The sequence below is a fragment of the Solanum dulcamara genome, chromosome 8, assembly GCF_947179165.1.
Source record: "Solanum dulcamara chromosome 8, daSolDulc1.2, whole genome shotgun sequence".
Classification (NCBI taxonomy): domain Eukaryota; kingdom Viridiplantae; phylum Streptophyta; class Magnoliopsida; order Solanales; family Solanaceae; genus Solanum; species Solanum dulcamara.
The window spans coordinates 4121736-4142575 of record NC_077244.1 but is presented as its reverse complement, the minus strand read 5'-3'; the positions used below and the strand labels follow the sequence as shown (position 1 = coordinate 4142575).

At 34.8% G+C, this 20840-nt stretch overlaps 2 protein-coding genes and 1 pseudogene across 8 annotated transcripts; 1 reads left to right on the top strand and 2 right to left on the bottom strand.

The window, feature by feature from the left end:
• Positions 1-1309: 1309 nt before the first annotated feature.
• LOC129898967 (pentatricopeptide repeat-containing protein At1g62670, mitochondrial-like) lies at positions 1310-3437 on the bottom strand. Its single transcript, XM_055973694.1, has 5 exons — positions 3170-3437; positions 2931-3053; positions 2526-2870; positions 1941-2196; positions 1310-1703 (listed from the first exon to the last, which is right to left on the bottom strand). Exons 1-5 carry the CDS (start codon positions 3435-3437, stop codon positions 1310-1312), a joined length of 1386 nt encoding a protein of 461 aa, XP_055829669.1.
• A 3210-nt stretch (positions 3438-6647) lies between these two features.
• Positions 6648-10485, bottom strand: LOC129900798 (putative pentatricopeptide repeat-containing protein At1g12700, mitochondrial). 7 transcript variants are annotated; one of them, XM_055975854.1, is made up of 6 exons: positions 10257-10485; positions 8472-10040; positions 7842-8234; positions 7521-7757; positions 7272-7390; positions 6648-6909 (listed from the first exon to the last, which is right to left on the bottom strand). In XM_055975854.1, exons 1-2 carry the CDS (start codon positions 10422-10424, stop codon positions 8667-8669), a joined length of 1542 nt encoding a protein of 513 aa, XP_055831829.1. In that variant the 5' UTR covers positions 10425-10485; the 3' UTR covers positions 6648-6909; positions 7272-7390; positions 7521-7757; positions 7842-8234; positions 8472-8666. The 7 variants fall into 7 exon arrangements, 5 of the variants coding, with proteins under 5 accessions (XP_055831829.1, XP_055831824.1, XP_055831827.1 ...); XR_008769697.1 differs by lacking the exon at positions 8472-10040 and having other exon boundaries at positions 10257-10344; XR_008769698.1 differs by lacking the exon at positions 8472-10040 and having other exon boundaries at positions 7842-7913; positions 10257-10341.
• A 998-nt stretch (positions 10486-11483) lies between these two features.
• LOC129898966 (serine/threonine-protein kinase prp4-like) lies at positions 11484-20840 on the top strand (annotated as a pseudogene).

The window sequence follows — 20840 nt, the reverse complement described above, 5'->3', positions numbered from 1 at the left end:
TGAGAGAGAATGGCTTTTGCTCTCAAAATCGTTATGCAAAAACTAGGTTATTTCTTGTCAAAGAGTGTATAATAAAGTATGGACGAAACAACCTAGTGCAATCCTATTAGCTGAGAGCTCTGCTATCCTCTGTTGTGTGTACCAACAACTTGTGTCGTAAACATGTCGTAATAATTGTGTGGATATAAAAGCTATTAATTAAGAAATTATAAGAATGTTATTATGGCTCCACTAATTCATGCTGTGGTGTCATTAATTATTCCTCCACACTCTGTTTAATTCCAGAAAATTGAATTGTTAAATGAATGACAAAGCAAACAGAGGGTGAATAGAGGGGACAGGTTGGGTTATGTTGGGCGAGTTGGGTTATTACTCATTGTTTGACCCAAGCAAACTTTGGGCGGGATGGGTCTTGACCCAACAATTATTTTAACCATTTTGACCCAATCGAATTTGACCCAACTTGCCCATTTGCCATCGCTACTTCAGCCCCCTAACATTAAAAGCTACTATCATACTAAAGTAAAGAGAGGGTGAGGGTCAACAGTATCCCCTAGACTTGGAATGTTTACACATAAGGACGTCCTAATTGCCATTTCTTATGCTTCCACAACTGCATTAGAAACATTTCTTTTGCAGTGCTAAAAGGAAATTGTATCATAGTGATAGTGTAGCCAAATAAATCAGGCGAAAGAAATATTCACTTCATAATTTTTGAGTGAAGCTCTAGTATCATGTCAAGGACGGATGGACTCTCTCTTAGAACGTCTACCAATAACCCAGTTGTAGTTGCATCAAATGAGAAATCCCTGCCAATCATTTCCTTCATAAAAGTTGTCATTTCAGTAATTTTGCTACAGCTGAGAAATCCCGCACAAGGACATTCTAAGTGAAGACGTTTGGCAAATAACCGTTCTCTTCCATTTTTCTTAGCATATCATTAGCTTCATCTAACAAACCTTCAAGAAAAAATCCATTTATCATCTTATTGTATGTTGTCACATTCGGAAGCAATCCAATTAAAGAAAGCTTCTCAAGAATTGCACAAGCTTTGCAGAGTTTACCATTTTTGCACAATCCATTGATGACGGCATTGTAAATACTAGACAGTATAAAGTACAAAGATCATTTGACAGAAGATTACATGTCTAACTAAGACCAACTATTTGTGTTGGCATCTAGTAAATCATCTTGAAAATACTAGACAGTATAAAGTAGAGATTCAAAACCATGTGTATTCTCATAGTTGCCCTTGTAAGTGAGTTTGAGTCTGAACCTATGATCATGAAGAATAAGCTCTGAAAGAAATTCACTTCTTATTTATCGAGTGAAGCTCTGGTATCATGTCAAGGACAGAAGGATTCACCCTAATAACATTTATCAGTAACTCAGTTGTAGTTGCATCAAATGAGAAGCCCCTTCCAGCCATTTCCTTCATAAAAGATGCCATTTCACTAATTTTGTTGCACCTGAGAAATTCTTGCACAATAATACTATAAGTGACATTGTTTGGAGAACAACCTCGTACTTCCATTTTTCTTAGAATATATTTAGCTTCATCAAACAACCCTTCAAGACAAAATCCATTTATCATTACGGTGTATGTTCTCACAATCGGGAGCATTCCAGTGAAAGAAAGCTTCTCGAAAACAGCATGCGCTTCGTTGAGTTTACCATTTTTGCACAATCCATTAATGACAACACTATAAAAATGCAATAACATTTTATTTCTGAGAAAAACAAAAGAGGATATAGAACTTAAAATATCAAAATTCGATGTACCTCCTCAGTAGGTCTGCCTAGAAAACTCAAGCAACGTTCTTATTGCCACCAACTTCTGCAATTGCACAGGATGTCAATTCATTGGCAAGGATAAAAAGGAAATTGTATCACAGCCATAGTGCATGCAGCCGAATAAACCAGGCCAAACAAATATTCACTTCTTTTTTAGCAAGTGAAGCCCTGGTATCATATCAAGGGCGGAAGGATTCTCCTTTATAGCGTCTACCAATAGCATCGTTGTAGATACATCAAATGAGAAGTCCCTTCCAGCCATTTCCTTCATAAAAGATGCCATTTCACTAATTTTGTTGCACCTGAGAAATCCTTGCACAATGACATTATAAGTGACATTGTTTGGAGAACAACCGTTGTCTTCCATTTTTCCTGGAATATCTTTAGCTTTATCAAACAACCCTTCGAGACAAAATCCATTTATCATTACATTGTATGTTCTCACATCAGGAAGCAATCAACCAAAAGAAAGCTTCTCAAAAATAGCATGACCTGCATCGAGTTTACCATTTTTGCACAATTCATTAATGACAACACTATAAAATGCAATATCAGTATATTCTCTCTTTCTTTCTAACTTATAATGAGTGACATAGCTTCTTCAATGAATCCGTACTTAAAATAACCATTGAGCAAAGTGGAATAAATGCATAAGTTAGGTAGGGGCCCTGTAGATTCCATCACAATGAACAATTGTTTCGCATCACCATTTCTTCCATTTTCAAACATACCATGCAAGATAGTATTGTAGGTAACAATATCAGGTTTTGATCCCTTTTGAGAAATTTCACAAAACAATTGCATGGCCTCGGCGAGTTTCCTTTTCTTACAGTATCCATTTATTAGTATGTTATAGCTAAAACTGTTAGTCTCAATGCCCTTATCTACCAAGCTATCAAAAATTATCCTCGCTCTATCTAGTTGACCTCGCAAACAATACCCATGCATTATCGCATTGTAGGTGATTATATCAGGCTCTACACCCTTTTCGACCATGTTTTTCATTACTTCCTCGGCATCTTCAACGTTCCCTTCTTTGCATAGTCCATCTGTTAGTATGTTGAAGGTGCACACATCTGGATACATATTAAGATTCACCATCTCAGAGAACAAAATCTTAACCCTTTCCCACTAACCGAGCTTACACAAACCATCAATTAATGAATTATACGTTAATATGTCTTGACGAATGCCTTTATGTTTCATCTCATACAAAAGGTTGATAGCAGCATCTGGGTTTCCATCTTTGCATAGGCCATCTATGACAATGTTGGGCTTAGTGCCACTCACCGGAGCAAACTTAAAGTCTTTTGAATATGACCCCTTTTGTTGAGCCCATTCATGAAGGTTGCATACATTACTTCGTTAGGCTCACAAATCTTCTCTCTCACCAATTTCTTGAACAATTCAACTGCATCTTTGACCTTATTTTCATCAAACATTCCCCTTATTAGAGTGGTAAAGGTGACGACAATAAACAGAATGCCACCCTTTAAGTAAATGGGTAACACCGAAAATACACAATCAGAACGATGCATCAGATAATAACTATTAATCACGATATCCAATATGAAAACATTAATTGGGATACCCAATTTCTGCATTTCTCGAAACAGAGAAAGGACAGCAATGTAATACTTCATACTTATCATAGTGTTAAACAATTTAGAGAAATTGACAAGTGAAGGAAGAGGTTTCATTCTAACCATTTGATTGAAGAGAGTAACAGCACCATCTAAACACTCAAAATTGCTACTATTTACACTAACTTTAGTAGGGCGGCATGAAGAAGAACAACAACAACAACAACAACCCAGTGAAATCCCATAACGTGGGGTCTGGGAGGGTAAAGTGTATGCAGACCTGACTCCTACCAAGGTAGGACGGCTGTTTCCGAGAGACCCTTGGCTCAATAAAAACATAAAAAGAAGTAGTACAAAACAATATGATAAAAACAAATAACGTGAGTGACACAGATAAAATAGAATACTGAAAGAACAAAGAGTAATAACTAATAATAGAAATCATAGCACAAAAATTCATAGTGCGCTAATGCGCCTACTAATAAGGTAGGGTAACGAGACTTTGTATTAGCCTTCTACCCTAATATGGGCCCTACACACCCTCCAATCTAAGGTCATGTCCTCGGTTAGCTGTAACTGCGCTAATCACCTCTCCCCAATACTTCTTTGGTCTACCCCTACCTCTTCTGAAACCATCCATGGCCAACCTCTCACACCTCCGCACTAGGGCATCTGTGTCTCTCCTCTTCACATGCCCAAACCATCTCAATCGCACTTCCCGCATCTTGTCTTCCACCAAGGTCACTCCTACCTTGTCCCAAATAGCCTCATTTCTAATCTTGTCGCTCCTGGAATGCCCACACATCCATCTCAACATTCTCATCTCGGCAACTTTCATCTTTTGAACATGAGAGACCTTAACTGGCCAACACTCGGCCCCATATAACATAGCTGATCTAACCACCACTTTATAGAACTTGCCCTTAAGTTGTGGTGGCACCTTCTTGTTACATAGCACATAGGAAGCGAGCCTCCATTTCATCCACCCTGCTCCAATACGATGTGTGACATCATCATCAATCTCCCCGCTGCCTTGCATTATAGACCCAAGGTACATGACACTACTTTTCTTTTGGATGGCCTGGTCACCAAGCCAAACTTCCGCACCAACCTCCTGAGGTATCTCACTGAACTTGCACTCTAAGTACTCTGTCTTGGTCCTACTCAGTTTAAACCCTTTAGACTCCAAGGTATGTCTCCAATCCTCCAACTTAGCGTTAACTCCGCTACGAGTCTCATCGATCAGGACAATGTCACCATGGCACCTCACCTTGAATTTGTCGTGCCAATCCATCCATCAACAAGGCAAATGAAAACGGACACTCAACCTCTCGCACCTCCTCACTGGAGCATTGTATAAATTAGAGTTGCTTATTGGAGAGATAACGAATTGTGTAATATGGATTTATAAGTATACTAATAAGCTATCGATTGGTTCGATATCAAATTAGTAATTAACACTCTATTTGGACGGTGGTTTTTCATGATTTCATAATGTATGGTACTGTAAGGTATGATATGATATTGTACATTACAGTACAATACTATATTTAGATAGACTGTATGATTTGCTATTATTTAACGATAACTTTATTATTTGGTTTGACTGTATGGTACTGTATCATAACTAATAAATTTATAAAAATGTCCTTAATTATTACTGATTGTCAATGCGGTGTCGTTACAATCTCACAAAATGTTACCATTTCCTTCTTCTTCAATCAGATCTCATCGAATTTTCATGGCTTCAACCATTCATCGACCTTCTGTGTGATTTTTTTTTTACTCTTTGTTTTCAATTTTAAGCTAATGGGTGCCGCTCAATGTGTTTGCTTTATGTTCTTTTGATTCGCTGTGAAGTGGGTCTCTTTTGTTTTTTTCATTTTGTTATGTGATTCCACTGGAGATAACGACCACAAATGAAGAGATAATTTCAATTTGAAATCTCTAGAAGCTTCAAAAATTGTTGCGGGGGAGAATGAGTAATACAACGTGAAAGCGATAGATATATTAGGGTAACGTTTAATAATGAATAAAGGTAAATTAGAACTATTTAAAATTAAATAAGGGTATAATTGGAAAAAAAAAAGTAAACAATGAGATACCACTGAATTAGTGGTTTCAAAAAGTGAATGTTTTCATGGCAACAAAACCATGAAACCAAACCATACCATACAACGGAAAACCACCATCCAAACAAGTTGTAGCGGGCGATTATCAGGCGGTGTATTGACTCAATCATTTCGTGCTCCCTTCTTCTCCTCATCTTCTTCAATGGCGTAAAAGTCTTTTTGATGACAATATATAGTGAGTAGGGTTGAAGAGATTATTTTAATTTTCTTCGATCAAAAACTACGCTCTTTCTTTTTATATGATTAAATTTATTTTTATGTATATACAATGAATTTTGAATGTAAATTTTAGAATAAAAATGTTATTTCCAATAAACTATCACTCTATAATATTAAACTTTGTACTTTGCTATCAAAATCATTATGTTATTTTAAGATTTGCCCGTCAAACTTTATTATTAGTAATTGACATACTAATGATATTAGTCCTCCTGTTACTTAAATTCTGGATCCACCACATGACGTCATATACGCAAAAAAATTGAAAAAATTATACATAATGCAATGCAAAATCCAAAAAGTTGTATCACTTATATAGAGAAAATAGAAGTTGGAACCCTCACAAAACAATAAGGGTTCGTTTTAGTAGAGTGTACTAAAATAATGGTTAATAGAATATATTAGTAATGTTTGTATTAGGTATGCTTGCATTAATTATACATAGAATATTTCTTATGCATTATTTGGTTTAGTGTATTAAAAAATAACATTCATTGCATAAAAATATTTATTTACAAAAATATCCTCAACAATTATGATGGAAAAGATGTAAAAGAGATTTTGAGGGGTAATTGGGTCTTTAACCATAATAATGCAAGCATTAAATCCCCTTGCAGTACCAATACCTAGAAATCCATGATATTAGTAATGCAAGCCTTAATACACAATAGAGTTTATAACCAATGTACCAAAGAAGATACTACTAATACACCTAATTAGTGCATGCATTTTTTTTCTAACACACTCTACCAAATGACCCCTAAAATCAGAAAGGTAGATCTCTCTTCCGAATAAAGTCAACTCTACGAATTCTAAACTATCTAAAGAAGTTCTAAAAAAAAGGCAGCCCTATGCAATAAGCTCCCGATATGCGCGGATTCAGGAAAGGACCGGACTACAAAGGTCTATTATACGCAACTTTACTATGCATATCCAAAGAATGACTCAAATTGCAAAATCAACTACTAGTGACAAGCTGCACCAGTTGACAATGTCTGCTCGATAAAAATACAAAACTGATGTTTCAATTCTTTTATTGCTGAGAAAACGAAGCACTTGCTAAGATGCTTTCAATTTACTTGTGCTCATATATTAAAACTTAATCCCTGTTCAAACATCCTCCTCTATTCTCCAACTGTGAGTCCAAAGCCAAAGTTGTAGTCTTTCCTTTTGTGATCGACCTGAACAAGCAATAAGGAGCACATTTAGGACACTGATGAAAGTTATACAGCCAAACTGTGTGAGATTGTATTCCAAGCAGTAAAAGCAACAAGTAAAAGAATAGACAGAGGGGTGTGCCCCTTATCTACCAAGTTTGTATCCATGCGCCCCTCGGAGATTTCTCGGTTATCAGGAAGAGACAAAAAAAAAACAGGTGAAAGTTTGAAGCAAAAGCAAAAAGGTGGGAGGAAATCAAGAAGCTTTTCAAATTTCAGCATCATTGAGAGAAGGAGAGACAGCCCCAATTCTAAAATAAAGGCGTTAGGAACATGTATTCTGTGAAGGAGCTACGACAAGATAAAAAAGTCCAGATGCAACCTACCTCGGCTGATAAATTGAAATTAAGACCCATATTCAAGCGCTCTTCCAATAAAGCAGCAACACATCTATTGGAATCAATCTTCCCTCTGAGACTACACTGTAATGCATGAATAACTGTTGCTATAGAAACAAAATTTTAGTATTCAGTATTTATAAAGAGAATACCGAAGTACATACATAAAAAGTATAAAATAGTATTAGTAAAAACTAATTATTTAGATTTTCAGAAAAATTTACAACAAAAGGTTACCTGTCGAAGGATGTAATCATAACCAAAGCTTGATGTAACATCTCTAGACATATGGTTGGTTGTACATAAAGTCTGATGCTAGAGACAGCTGCATCGCAGAAAAGAGTTTAAGAAAAGCAAGTCACAACTGAAGTCCTTAAGATACTAATTCAGTGCAACCATTCCCGTAAAAGGTGCAACTTTCTGAACATAACTTGGTGCAACCATTCCCGTACTAGTAACTTGCCCTGCATCAACCTGCAGATAAATTAACAAACGTTAAAAATGTGAAAACCATTAAAAAAGATATGATTCTCTACAAAAGACCCCCAATTATCTAACCTGCATCTTCTTGATCCCATTTATACCAGCACTTTAGTCATTCCATAGAAACACACGCAGCGATATGATTCACTACAAGTTTCAAAAAAATATATGATTCTCTACAAAAGACCCCCAATTATCTGCCTTAAATTTGGAGCTTTCATTTTTCACTAGATTGTGCACAGTTGTAGCAAATATACAGTTACACAAGATCAAACCACCAAGTTAGAAACTAGGAAAAAAGATTTCCAAGCCAACAGGAAACTGCAAAACTACTGGAAATGCACATAGTAAAAGTGTCAAGACCAACACTAGCCTGCAAGAAATCAAGTTAGATTCTCGGAAAAAATAATAACATAAACAAAGCTTGCTGTAACTCAGTGCAAAACTAGCAACTTGCCCTGCATCAACCTGCAGATAAATTAACATACACTAAATAATGTGAAAATCATTAAAAAGGTAAACCTAGAAAGATGAAAGAAAATTACAAGCAATGCTGGTGAAATCGGCAAAAGAAAATATAACAGATATTGTTTTTCTTTGGGAGGGTTTACTCAGAAACATGAATATTTTGATGTTTCTGAAGATACCAAATAGCACAGAAAATGATATTACTAGACTTATAATGTGTACAAAAAGGGAACTTACCATTATTTCTTTTTTAACAAAATCAGTATGGTCACCATTTTTTCTCAAATCAAAACTGATGTCTGGAAAGCTCAAGCGATGTTCTAATTGCCATCACATTTGGCAAATGCATTGGGTGTCATTTCTTTTGAAGGGATAAAAAGGAAGCTGTATCACAGTGATAGTGCAGCCGAATGAACCAAACAAAAGAAATATTCACTTCTTATTTTTCGAGTGAAGCTCTGGTATCATGTCAAGGACAGAAGGATTCTCCCTTACAATGTTTACCAAAAACTCAGCTGACGTTGCATCAAATGAGAAGTCCCTTCCAGCCATTTCCTTCATAAAAGATGCCATTTCACTAATTTTGTTGCACCTGAGAAATCCTTGCACAATGACATTATAAGTGACATTGTTTGGAGAACAACCGTTGTCTTCCATTTTTCCTAGAATATCTTTAGCTTCATCAAACAACCCTTCAAGACAAAATCCATTTATCATAACATTGTATGTTCTCACATCAGGAAGCAATCCAAGGAAAGAAAGCTTCTCGAAAAGAACATGCGCTTCATTAAGTTTACCATTTTTGCACAATCCGTTAATGACAACATTATAAAATGCAATTTTAGTATATTCTCCACTTCTTTCTAACTTATTAAAGAGTGACATAGCTTCTTCGACAAGTCCGCACTTAAAATAACCATTGAGCAAAATGGCATGAGTGTATATATCAGGCTTGGTCCCCGCAGATAGCATCTCAGCGTAAATTTGTTTTGCATCACCAGTTCTTCCAACTTCAAACAGACCTTGCAAGATAGTACTGTAGGTAACAATATCAGGTTTTGATCCCTTTTGAGAAATTTCACAAAACAATTGCATGGCCTCATCCACTTTCTTTTTCTTACAGTATCCGTTTATTAGTATGCTATAGCTAAAAATGTTAGGCTCAATGCCCTTTTCTATCAAGCTATCAAAAATTCTCCTCGCTCTATCTAGTTGACCACGCAAACAATATCCATCCATTATCGCACTGTAGGTGATAATATTAGGCTCTACACCCTTTTCGACCATGTATTTCATTACTTCCACGGCATCTTCAACGTTCCCTTCTTTGCATAGTCCATGTGTTAGTATATTGAAGGTGCACACATTTGGATAAATATTGTGGTTCACCATCTCAGATAACAAAATCTTAACCTTTTCCCACTGACCAATCCTACACAAACCATCAACTGTTGAATTATATGTGACTATGTTTGAAGGAATGCCTCTCTGCTTCATCTCGTTCAAAAGAGTGATAGCAACATCACAGTTTCCATCTTTGCAAAGGGAATCTATAACAATGTTGTAGATATATATGTCGGGCTTAGTGTTCCCTTGTTCCATTAAACGGAGCAAACTTACAGTTTTTTGAGTATGACCCCTTTTGCTGAGCCCATTCATGACAGTTGCATACATGACTACGTCAGGCTCACAAACCTTGTCTCTCACCAATTTTTTGAACAATTCAACTGCATCTTTGACCTTATTTTCAGCAAAGATTCCTCTTAATAGGGTGGTAAAGGTGACAATACCAAATGGAATGCCATTCTTCAAGTAAATGGGTAACACCGAAAATGCATAATCAAAACGATGCATCAGACAATAACTATTAATCACACCAGTCAAGATGAAAACATTAATTGGGATACCCAATTTCTGCATTTCTCGAAAAAGAGAAAGGACAGCAATGTAATGCTTCATACTTATCATATTGTTAAACAATTTAGAGAAATGGACAAGTGAAGGAAGAGGTTTCATTCTAACCATTTGATTGAAGAGATTCACAGCATCATCTAAACTCTTTACTTTGTCAAAATTGCTACTGTTTAACCCAACTTTACCCTTTCCTGAAATTGCGGAAGCAGAATGTGAATTAGGGAAGAAAGAGATAAAGGGAATAGCATTGCCATTTCGCAGAGAAATTCTCTTCATCTTCAATGGCTAATGGATGTCTCAGTGTTGCTCTGCTCAGCGTGCGTGCCCTAATGTATAGACTTTTTGCTTTTTGGAAATTTTTAGAATATTTTACAAGTAAAAAAAGTTAATAATTCTTATAAATTATTATTTTTTCTAATGTAATTTATATCCTTTTTTTTAGTTGAGATCCCAAAAGAATGTCATGCTTCCTTGTTCAATTTTAGTTATTACATATTTTTTAAGAAATAATGATTAATATGAGTATATGTATCATATTAATTGATATATAGTGTTAGATCTTGACTCTATCTTTAATGTAGAGGTCACGTTTGTATACACTTTATCCTTTCTACTAAGAGTGAGCATCAATCAATTCGGTTCAATTTTATATATTATCGATTCAGTTTATCGATTTTCAATTTTGAAATATGTTAAACCAATAACAAATCAATAAGATATTTTTTATCGATTTTTGCACACCCTACTCTCCACAACCTACTTTATGGAATTATGTAGGTATGTTGTTTTTGTTGGATAATCTTAGATCTTGAAAAATGTTTTGGACAACAAGTAATTAATCTTGAGAGTAAAAAAAAAAGTAATTGTATTTTCTTGATATGTTAAAAGTAACCTTACAAAATTTTCTCATATTTTTTTAAATTTCGTACCTAGTCAAACTGCATTACATAATTGTGACAATAAAATATATTTTAAAATGTGAAAACAATGGAGATTTTTTAACTATTTTGTTTTATTTATCATTTGTACACGAATTATAATGGATGGTCAAATTTAATCTATTTGGGATTGGAAACATAATTTTTTATATTAGCTTAATTTCTTCAAAATTAAATAATTTTTATTTATGGACTATAATTTAATTCACCTGATCCAATATTTTGATTCGTTTTGATTGAATAGCTTAATGCATCATTTTGAATTCCACATGTTAATCATAGTTAATAAATATATCATTGCCCAATTAGTAAAAATTTCAATGTTTGATTATTCAAATTGAGTTTATTTTGTCACTTCTACGAAAATTAATAATAAATATCTTTTTATCCATCATAAATGTATCAGAAAAAAATTGCTTTCCAACTTGCTCAACAAGAAGAAGAAGAAGAAGAAGAACTTGCTAGAATTAAGGAGAAGAGCAGAAGGCGCAGGCAAGTTATTCTTGAAAAGTATAAGAATCAGTCTTCACATAAGGACCAAGTTACTCAATCCAGAGACAATGGTAAGTTATTTGACCTGTGATTTTTGTAAAATATAATTCAATTCTGTTTTGCTGCATTTCTTCTTGTCTGTTGTAGAACTCTATCTAAAGAGGGGAGGGTCTGCCTGAAATAACTTCTCTACCTCACATAGGTTGGGGTAAGGTAGGCGTACATCCTACCCTCTCCAAATTATACTTGGGGATTATACTGGTATGTTGTTGTTGTTGACTAATTAATAACCCAGTTTTGCTAAACAATTTAACTGCCAAGTTCCTACTTTCTTAATGTAATTTAATTTTGGATCCTAACTCTGAAACGTGCGTGTTATATAATTTAGGATTTGAGTTGGATACTGCCTCCACTTAAGATTTTATGAAGATTGTAAATTCACCTGAGCCTCTTCAGAGTTATTTTCTCAGTTGTTCCTCTGCATGTCTCTCTTCTCTCTCTCTGTCTCTCTCTTGTTGAGTTTCTGGTCTAATTGTACTTTTCATTTCTTGGCATTTGGTAAGGTTCATGCGGATCAGTCTACTGAGAAGCGTGCAGCTGGAGATAGTGTTGTACCAGAGCCCATTGATGGTCCAACCAATGGTGTAGATGTCCATGTTGATGAGCCAACATTTTCTTCTGGGAAATCACCTTCGCGAGGTGGTTATAATGCTGAAGAGAAGGCTTCTAAAGCTGGTGGACTGGGACAGGCTACTCCAGAGGTAGGTGTGTTCACTTTACCCTAAGATTCAAATGGGTTTTCTTTTCTGGTGATGCCATTCTTCTTTTTATTTTATTTATCTTCCACACTAATTTCTGGAAGATCTTAATACTTTCCCTTTTTCTTAGGAGTTTGTTTTAGAATTAGTTGATGAAATACTTCTCCATTGGGTTCAAATATTTTGGGATGCTGATAATGCGGCTTACTTCTTTTAATCATAAGTCATTTACTTTGCAGTTTTCAATAGAGGAGCTAGTGAAGAAGCTTGAGAAACAAATTGAACGTCTCCAACAGCAACCACAGGTTAGAATACGTGTTCATTCTCTTTTTCACCTATCTTTCAATACTTAGTTATGTGAGCTCATAATCATTCTCCCACGTTATGGTTTTTTTTTAAAATTAGCACAGGTTAGAATACGTGCTCATTCTCTTTTTTTCACCTATCTTTCAACACTTAGTTATGTGAGATCGTAATCATTCTCCCACGTTATGTTTTTTTTAAAAAAAATTAGCACAGGTTAGAATACGTGCTTATTCTCTTTTTTCCCCTATCTTTCAACACTTAGTTATGTGAGCTCGTAATCATTCTCCCACGTTATGGGTTTTTAAAAATATCAGTCGATGAAATAATACTTTGAAATGTTGATACTGCAGCTTACTTTTTCTGATCATAGTCATTACTTTGCAGTTTTTAACAGAGGAGCTAGTGAAGCAGCTTCCTAAACAAATAGAAAAATTCAAACAGCATCAACTGGAGCTGTTACATCGGAAAAAGACAGTTTACAATTAATTTCAACTTTATAGAGAAAAAATCAATTTTAGAAAAGAGGAGTCGCCACTTAATTTTTTAAAGAAATTAAGAAAAATTAATTTAAAAGACTCTAACAGATTTATGTCTTAAAAATTCAGAGAAAAAGGTACGAGGTTCTTATTTCCACTTTGAGAAGGTGTTAAACATTCAAAGTGGCCGCTAACGCGCGGTTATCCGACGATTTAAAAAATTATATGACTAACTTTTGAAAATAGTAATTTAAAAGGAAACGAAGACTTTAAAATTATTATTATTATTTTTTTTAGAAAAATGATCAAACTTAAACATTTAAAAATAATATATATGTGTATGAAAAAAAGTAAAAAGTTTATCAAATGAAGAAGTAAAGGTAGACAATTATTTAAAGAGTAAATTAACATGAATTGATTTATCTTTAGGGGAATCTAATTAAGTTAAAGCAAATTAAAATTAATATCTAAGCGAGCATAAATAACGTAAGTAAATAAATTATTACAACCCGAATTAATATAAATAAACAATAAATAACACATGAAAATATTGTCCGACACTTAGTTTCTGTACGCCTGGACTTAACTGTTGGGTCATCTGCATTTTGGGCCTTAAGCACAATTTCACTGTATATCGGAATGTATATATACTGTATATAGTGTATACAATAATATTTCTGTATATTGAACTGTATACATACAGTATACCACTTATTTATTTCATGTATCTGCTGTATATTACCATATATCAGACTGTATATATACTGTATATCAGTGTATGCAACATTATTTTCTTGTATATCAGACTGTATAAATACTGTATATCACAATATACGATACTACTTTCCACATGTATTCCATGTATACAGCCCAATATCAATATATAAATCATGAATATTACCTTCCTTTTCATGTATCAACTTTCCAGCAATTCGAACAAGATGATGGGAGACTCAAAACTCAAAAATTGCTTTCCTATATTTCTTTTTGCTTGTTGTTGTAACATCTCAGATTTTTTTTCCGCCAAAACTCGAATCGTTCTTCACATGTGTGTAGACTCGATCCGAATGACTTATAATTTTATATATGAGTTAGGATAAATTCCTAAGTATTTGAAGAGTATTAGAGGTGGTTTAGGGTCATGAGGGATCTCTAACACCAAGCCAAGTCTAAAGAGTTTATATCGATTAAGTTTCCGGATGAGTTCGTATAAAGGTCAACTTTGAATGATCATATCTCCTATCATATAATGAAGTGAATGTCTCATGACCTATCAAATTAAATATCTTTGAGTCTTCTTTCTAACGTCACCAAGATTGCATTTTTTGGAGTTCGGAGTTAAAAGTTATGACCATTTTATGATAGACTGTTACTGCAAAAAATTCAGGCATGGCGCTCCAGTGGCGTCTGGCGCCACTATAGCGCCAGAAACTAGTCTATAGTTTGGTCCTTGGCGCGACGCGCCACTATTAGGACTGCAGGTCTTTGGACCCGTTTTTTAGATTTTTCTTGAGAAAGGGCATTCCAGACTTTTCCCCACCCATCCCAAATATAACCCTACCCATTTTGGGACAAAAAAATCAGTTCTTTATCACACCAAAGAGGGTTTGCTCCTCATTGAGGCATGGAAGACTTGGACAGAAGAAATTAGAGAAGAAGAGGAGTTAGATTTCAAGTCATTCCTTCAAGCCTTGATTTCCTCCGATTTCCAGGTATGTAAGGCTCCTCATAACATAGATTGAGTTCATCCATGTGCCATACATCTTCTTTGAGTTAAATGTTCATAGGAATTAAAGTTTCTTGTTATATTTATGTCCTAATGAGTTTTTACATCTACCAACACGATTTTGTCATGTTGATGTTGGTGAGTTGAGAACTTGCTAGTTGTTTCATGTCTTCATCCCCATGAAACCGAATTGATTCCTATATTATGATATGCTTATACTATGATTGGGTCTAAGAGTTGATTGGTATGAGTTGTTATACATATTTTTGTTATAAACTTAAATATTTTGAGTATCCTTAATTGTTGATTTGAAATTTTGATGAGTCATGATTTAGCCCCAAAATATTGGTGGAATGAATGAAGAAATGATTGGATAGGATTAAATGTTATCATAAATTGTCTTGAGGTTGAAATTGTTGGTTTTTATGTATAATAAAAACAATATTGCTTTCAAAGTGAAATGAGGTATTCTTTTTATATGAGTTTAATGGAATTGAATGTTGAGTTAAATGAGGATTTAGAGCAAGGTGTTTGATGATGACGTGAATGATGTTAATCTTTAATAAAGGTAAAATGATTGATGAAGAGGTTACGTTGATAATGATGTTTTGAGATAAAGTGGATTGGAATCTAATGTGACTATGTGATATTATTTGCATACTTTGATTTGATTGGAGTTATTTAAGGATTTTGAGTGTAAATGATTGTTTGAGAAGGAGTTTTGAAAATGATTTATGAACGCTTTGCATAAATTATTTATATACTATTTTGAGTTTAAAGAATGATTATTTTCATCTTTAATTTAAAAAGAGTTTAACCATAAGTTGAGTATGAGAAGTCTCATAATTATTATTTTTGAGCATGAGTATTTTTACTATTGTTTGGACCGTATTCGTCATCTATTTATTTACTCTAATATTCTTGTCTGACCTTTTTCTATGCTTTTATTGAGCCAAGGGTCTTTCGGAAACAGCCGTCCTACATTGGTAGGAGTCAGGTCTGCGTACACTCTATCCTCCCCAGACCCCACGATGTGGGATTTCACTGGGTTGTTGTTGTTGTTGTTGTTGAGCATGAGTATTTTGAGTATAAACGAGTTAAGCATTTTTACATTAAAATGTCTATTTTGAGTTTGAGTTGAGGAGTTGAAATTATGTTTTAAACACATCTAATATTTTCTGCATTCATTGAGTTGAGATGGTATCAAATTCAAAAAGAAGAGTTTGATGATTGGGATGAGTTGATTGTGAAAGAAGGTCCGATGAGACCAGATTGATTGAGTTTTGAAAAGAGTCCAATGAGACTAAATGAGTTGATTTAAAACTAAGTCCTAAGAGACTAAATGAGTATTTTGAGTATTTTACTCACTTGATAGATATGAGCATATTGAGTCTTGGGAGGAGTATCGAGCACCGAATTGGGTAAGAGTATAGTCCATACTCAAACCAATAACTACATCGCCAAACATAGGAGAGGATTGGACCGTTAAAGTCGGATATTTCCTAAATTACTGTCCTGACATGATAGGACTTGATTGGTTATGAATCCATGATTATTAATTCGTTCTTACCCTGGCAAGGTATGAACAGACGTGGAAACAACGTCGGCTTGTTGTACTATTACTTGCTCATATGGTGATAATTGTCAGTTAGAGAAACTCCCAATTGAGTGGATTGTGCTTGATATGATTGGTTTGATTGAGATTGTTGATGATTGAGTTGGATTGTATAACATTGTTAAATTCTAATTTGCATATCTATTGAGTTGAGTCCTTGACTTTATTATTGAGTTGATTGTATATGATTTGATTGGATTAGATCGGATTGTACATGATTGGATTGGATCGGATTGTAAAGGATTGGATTAGATTGAATTGAATTGTACATGATTGGATTGGATTGGATGGTATGTGATTGAATTGTAAATTATTAGATTGAATTGGATTGTACATGATTGGATTGGATCGGATTGGATTGTACATGATTGGATTGGATCGGATTGTATACGATTGGATTGGATCGGATTGTATACGATTGGAATGGATCAAATTGTATATGATTGGATTGGATTGAATTGTATATGATTGGATTGAATTGGATTGTATGTGATTGGATTGGATTGTTTATAAGTAGTCTCTGTCTAAATCGTATTCTTACTTTAAACTTATGACACCTTGATTGAGTATCTCTTATCTTTATAACTTGAGATATTTGAGTCAGTATTGTTTTATCTTGACACATGTTTCATTATGCCATATTACATACTCGTACATTCCACGTACCGACGTCCATTTGGACCTGCATCATTTCATGATATAGAGACAAGTTTAAGAGATCATCAATAGGCGCACCGTTGAGGACCTGCTCACACTCAGCTTATTGGTGAGTCTTCCCCTATATTCGGAGGATACCACTTATGTTATTATTGCATCGAGTTTAGTCTTTTAATTCTGATTTGAGGTAGCCATGAACCTGTCATTGGCACCAATTAGATAGTAGTGATAGAGGCATCATAGACTAGATAGTGATGGGTCGATTGAGTATTTTAATTTCTTGAATTGTCCTTGTTAAACTATTTAACGACATAGATTGCAGATTGATTTGTTGGACCATGGCCTTTATTCTTTGAGTTAGATTGATGATTTGAGTTGTCCACTAAATTATTTCTTTATTTTAAACTTTTCGCTGATTGATTGATATGAATGGATGTGTGATTGGATCAAGTGGTCCGCTTGGGGACCAACAATGGTCTTCAAGTGTCGGCCACGTCTAGGATACCCTCTCGGGGCGTGATAGTTGTAGAGATCTATCTGAAGAAGGGAGGGTCTACCTAAAACAACTTCTCTACCTCACAAAGGTTGGGGTAAGGCAGGAGATAGTGTTGTACCAGAGTCCATTGATGGTCCAACCAATGGTGCAGATGTCTATGTTGATGAGCCAATATTTTCTTCTGGGAAATCACCTTCACGAAGTGTTTATAATGCTGAAGAGAAAGCTTCTGGAGCTGGTGGACTGGGACAGGCTACTCCAGAGGTAGGTGTGTTCACTTTACCCTGAGATTCAAATGGGTTTTTCTTTTCTAGTGATGTCATTCTTCCTTTTTGTTTTATTTATCTTCCACACTAATTTTTGGGAGATCTTAATACTTTCCCCTTTTGTTAGGGGTTTGTTTTAGAATTAGTTGATGAAATACTTCCCTATTGGGTTCAAATATTTTGGGATGCTGATAATGCGGCTTACTTCTTCCGTTCATAAGTCATTACTTTGTAGATTTCAACAGAGGAGCTAGAGGAGCTAGTGAAGAAGCTTGAGAAACAAATTAAACGTCTCCAACAGCAACCACGGGTTAGAATACATGCTAATTCTCTTTTTCCCCTATCTTTCAACACTTATTTATGTGAGCTTGTAATCATTCTCCCGTGTTATGGGTTTGTTTTAAAATTAGTCGATGAAATAATACTTCGAAATATTGATATTGCAGCTTACTTTTTTATCATAGTCATTACCTTGCAGTTTCTAACAGAAGAGCTAGTGAAGGAGTTTCCTAAACAAATAGAAAAATCCAAACAGCATCAACAGGAGCATGAGGACGGAGTTAAGCATCAGGTTGGAATTTAACTGAATACTTTTGAAAATAACCTGCTAATTATAGTTGACCAGTGAATTTCAAGCAACTGGGCTCAAATACTTTGGCATGCTGATAATTCTCAAAAATAAAAATAAAAATACTTTATGTTGATAATACAACTTATTTTTCTGATCATTAGTCATTACTTTGCAGTTTCCAACAGAGGAGCTTGTGAAAGAGCTTGCTAAACAAATTGAATATCTCCAACAGCATCAACCGGAGTATAATGATCAAGTTAAGCAAAAGGTTGGTTTAGCTTTTTTCTCCTTTAGTGTTTTTCCTAAATGCTGACTTCTTTTATCTGATGATTGACTTACTATTTTAACACTTTACAGAGTGAGAGGTCGGCTGACTTGTTTTGTGATGATATATTTGGAGAATCACTTGCTACCATTTCAAAAATGGTGAGTCTGTCTTGGTAACGTTGTCGGAAATTATTATTATTGTTATATTAATTCAAACAAAATGTGAGTGTCTCTTTCTTTCCTACTGAACCCAAAATGCAACGTAAAAAGGAACCATTTATTGAAGTGATGACTGCAAAATGGCTTTTATTTTATTATGTTTCTAGTTGAAGGTTATTCCCTTTGTCCATATTGTGGGAGTGTATTACTTGGTGGCAGTTTTTGCTACTACTGTTCAGTTTAGAGTGTGATATCTAGGAATCATGTATTGTTTGAACTCTATTGATTCTATGAATCCCTCTATCTTGTGTTGTATGATCCAAGGTAAAACCCTAGCCAATAAGTGAGAAAAAAAGGATTGTTCTGTTCTTTGTACTTGTGCTTAGACTGAATTGTGGGAAATAATTTATTGTGCTTATGGGGAGTTTTTTCTTTGACAAATCAGGCTGTAATAAGTAAACTGATTTTATGTGTCTGGTTATATCTATTTTGCAGGGCAAATGAGATGGCATGCCGACCGAGCGCAATTGTCTTCATGATAACTGGAATGATCCGCAAGGGTATTATAGTAAGTATTTCATCTCATATTTTTCTTGTACGTTCTTATTTGAGCTCTTACTTCAGAGCATGTTGATCACATTTCTAAATTTGTTTTTTTTCTCCCTCTTCCTTGATATTTGCTCATGACAGTCCTTCATTCTGTTATTTGATATATCATACTGCAAGTTGACATTCTTACCTCAAGAAAATAGCTTTATCCTTCTGCCTATTTTTGTCAACTTTTCCTGTAATGGCTGGTAACTTTTGTCTTAGTTGATGTTCTAATTCTCATTGACTTTTGCAGGATACTACTTCGGAGAAATTCTTGATGGCCACTATGAGATTCTTGCTGCTCATGGGAAAGACGTGTTTTATACTATTGTTCGGTATAAAGATTTGAAGGTTATACCCGGTGACCTGACAAAAGTAGCAATAAAAATCATTCATAATAATGAAACGATGTGAGTTAATATATTAATTTCTCCATTTCGTGCCAATCTTGCTTGTTTTGGTGGCCTAATTTTATTGTTTCTGCTCATCCGGTATAAAGCAGGTATGGAAGAGTTGGTCATATTGAAGAAGCTAGTTGTTGCCGATCCTAAAGACAAGCACCGATGTGTTCATTTAATCTCTAGCTTCAAGTACCGGAATAATCTTTGTCTAGTATTTGAGTCTCTCTGGATGAATCTCTGTGAGCTCCAGAAGAAGTTTGGGCGTAACATTGGACTCAACCTCGACGCTGTGAGGCTTTATGCGAATCAAACTTTCAGTGCTTTGAATCATCTAAAGAGTTGTGGCGTGCTTCATTGTGACATTAAACCTGACAACATCTTCGTAAGTGGAATGTTTTGAGTATTGTATCTTTTGTTGGCTTGCTGATTCACCCACTTTGCATCTGCTAAGAGTAGCTTTTCATCACTTTGCTTTTGTATGTGTATGATGACTTTTCTATATTTAATTGTTAAGGTAAATGAAGCGAAAGACAAGCTGAAGTTTTGTGACTTTGACAATGCTATGTTTGATGGCAAAAACGAATTTACTCCATACCTCGTGTGCCGCTTTTATGCGCCCCCTAGGTCAGTTAGTATAATTTCTCAAGATTTACCATTTATTATTTTTTTATCTTTCTTTTCACTTTGTTTCTTTTATTTGATGCTCCAATGTTTTGATCCTAAGTAGTTTTATGGATCTGTAGTTTTGTTTGTTAATGTATTTTTTCTTGTTGCAGTACTTGGCTTTCCATACGATCATCCGATGGATATTTGGTCAGTAGGTTGCTGTTTGTTTGAGTTTTATGCTGGGAAAGTCTTATTTCTAGGTCGTACTAATAATGACATGTTCCGTCATATGGAACTGAAAGGTCCATTTCCGAAGGGGAAACATCCGACTTTAACGGTCCAATCCCTTCCTGCATTGGCAGCGTAG